The 3095-nt window shown below is 41.7% G+C and overlaps 1 protein-coding gene across 1 annotated transcript in view; it reads left to right on the forward strand.

The window, feature by feature from the left end:
• The window catches only part of LOC106805151 (major vault protein-like), a 45742-nt gene that overhangs the window by 31628 nt on the left and 11019 nt on the right, over positions 1 to 3095 (forward strand). Inside the window, 3 exon segments of the mRNA XM_014806644.1 lie at positions 735 to 797; positions 1208 to 1344; positions 2184 to 2393. Coding sequence (XP_014662130.1) covers positions 735 to 797; positions 1208 to 1344; positions 2184 to 2393 — 410 coding nt within the window.

Below are 3095 nucleotides of genomic sequence, written 5' to 3' on the forward strand. Positions count from 1 at the left end.
GATATGTACCAGAATAACTTCAGGGCGTTAAATTAAATAAATTCGAAATCGTTTTTATAGGAAAAAACGTACCGCGCGAAGAAAAAAAAACACCAATTACGACCATTGGATTTATTCTCGCCCTACGTGCAAAGTCGAAAAGCTTGTGCAAGCGCCAGAACTGCTCAATTCACCGATTCTGGGGCTTTATGTACTACACAAAGTGATTTGCGTATATAGTTAGACATATTGGGCAGCGAATTGACCCTAATGGCACCACCAGGTGGTGCTGTTCGCGCTTCGCGCGTATACCGGGCTGCAGTGCGTCGAGTATGACGGTCATGATTTTACTTTAGAGGTCTTTGTTGTGAAAATTCAGTAGCTACTACTTGCACATTGCAATCAAAAGGTTTCGTAATTTAACAGACGGTTATGTAGTACATTAGAATAGGGATTCGGGAGTAACAGGGTGCAAGGTAGTGACTCTAGTTCACAGAAATGCTTATAGTTTAAACCAGTCTTAGGTACTTGGAGATTGTGAATGATTCTGTTGAAACTTCTCACTGATAATTTTCGTTCATAGGTTCATAGAATCAGTGTCATATACATTTACTACATCTGCATTATTCAGCTACTTAGATTGGATGCAGGAAGATGGATGAGATTTACAATACTATCATAATGTGTGATTTGCCAGTGTGTCTCACACCAGACCACGTGCAATAATCGTCATTATTGTTTTATTTTCTCTGTAGGTTAGAGCGATTGTGGGTGAAACTTACATGCTTACCCAGGACGAGGAACTCTGGCAGAAAACGGTGAGTAGAGTCATCGAGAAATGTGCATTTGACAAACAATGACATCTTCAATATTAGCTGTGAGTCTGTTATGTTTTCTTAAATTCAAATTAGTGTAATGTGAACTAGTAAATAATTATTACTAATATTCATTGATGTGAAAACAGTCGACCCCTGTTGATCAAATTAGGTAAAATGATTAGTCTACTATTTTTTATACTATATTATACGATGTTATACTATTTTTTTCTAACCAATTGAGCAATCCCAGTAAAGGATTGTAAAACACCATGTAAAAATGTGCTTTTTTCTCTGTGTAACTCCTGTATTCAAATAAGGTTCTCCTAGTTTCATGAGGATGTAATTAAAAATAAAATTAGAATAAAGTAATTTTCATTGATAATTCAAAATGTCGTATATATTTGTGTCAGATGACACCAGCAGTTGAGGAACTGCTGGGTCAGGCGAACGACCAGCAGAAAAAGAGAGACAAGACACGTGTGGTGACGTTTCGCGTGCCACACAATGCTGCTGTGCAGATATATGATTACAAGGCAAAGAAGGCTAGGTTAGGAAACAATGTTACAAACGTTCATGTAATATTTCTAATGATGGTGGGCAAGCGTATGTCTACTGCAACCTGATATGTTTTTTTAATATCAGGGAACTTTGGTTCCCACTGTGTGTGCAGTGTAAATGTCTGTTGTATCCTTAATGATGATGTAATTACTAATAGAGTCTAACTGATTATTGTATCCCCTGCAACGAAGTCGGCGGGGATACTATGGTTTCATGTCTGTCCAGCCGCCGCTCGCCGCTGCCGCAGATACTTTCCTTTCCGCTCTATAACTCGGCCCCTAATTGACCTAGCGTGACCAAACTTGGTATACTTACACATCTTGGGGAGAAGGTGCGCAGCATACCAAAACCATATGTCACTGCGACCTTTATTTGACCTGGACCTTGATCATATTTCCCTTCTGCTCTATAACTCGGCCCCTAATTGACATAGCACGACCAATCTTGGTATACTTGCACATCTTGGGGAGAAGGTGTGTCGCGTACCAGGTCACTGCGACCTTTATTTGACCTTGACTTTTACCTTGACCTTGATCATATTTCCCTTCTGCTCTATAACTCGGTCTCGGCCCCTAATTGACCTCACGCGAGCAAACTTGGTATACTTACACATCTTGGGGAGAAGGTGTGTCGCGTACCAAAACCAGGAGATATTTCATTCATACTAGATCGCGGGAGATACATGTGGTTGGCGACAACTGCCATTTCTAGTTTATAATATTATATCTCCAATTTGAATAGCTTAGTTTTCACGTTCTAGTTAATTAGAGTGTTCTCCTTTTCATAGGCTAAATCGTGATTACTTTTACATTGATTAACTCTCCTTAGGGTGAGTTCTAGGGTGATCTTTGGGCCTGACCTGGTTATGCTGTCACCGGATGAGCAATTTACACAGCTGAGTCTGTCTGGCGGTAAGCCGAAGAAACCCAATGTGATCAAGGCGCTCTGTCTGCTGCTAGGCCCTGACTTCTTTACCGACATTGTTACTGTGGAAACGGCGGATCACGCACGACTGCAGTTGCAGTTGGCCTACAACAGGTACATTACTAGGCAACATGTTATTTTTTGTGGCAAACCCAGTTTTCAGGTTGGCCAAACTTCATACGTGTGCGATCACGCAATAGTGAAGAACATATAGTCTGATGTTTGATGAGACAGCATGGTTATGTATGCAGAGACATAGATCTGTGGTTTAGTCCGTTTTCGTCTACTGGCATGTAACTCCTAATGTATGGCATGTATTTTGTTTCATAATTCGATTTTTTGTTTTATGGTTGATTTTATCACATATAACATTCACGGATCGAATGCTTGGATTCACGGATCGAATGCTTCGATTCACGGATCGAATGCTTCGATTCACGGATCGCATGACTCGATTCACGGATCGAATGATTCGATTCACGGATTGAATGCTTCGATTCACGGATCGAATGCTTCGATTCACGGATCGAATGCTTCGATTCACGGATCGAATGCTTCGATCCGTGAATGTTATATGTGATAAAATAATATGCTGCTGCTGCTGGTGGTGGTGGTAGTGTTGATGGTGCTGCTGCTGGTGGTGGTGTTGACGTTGTTGCTGTTGCTGTTGCTGCTGCTGCTGCTGCTGGTGGTGGTGGTAGTGTTGATGGTGCTGCTGCTGGGGGTGGTGTTGACGTTTTGCTGTTGCTGTTGCTGCTGCTGCTGCTGCTGGTGGTGGTGGTAGAGTTGATGTTGCGGATGTTGTTGCTACTGCTG

Source organism: Priapulus caudatus, unplaced genomic scaffold (genome assembly GCF_000485595.1).
Source record: "Priapulus caudatus unplaced genomic scaffold, Priapulus_caudatus-5.0.1 Scaffold102, whole genome shotgun sequence".
In the NCBI taxonomy this organism is placed as follows: Eukaryota; Metazoa; Priapulida; class Priapulimorpha; order Priapulimorphida; family Priapulidae; genus Priapulus; species Priapulus caudatus.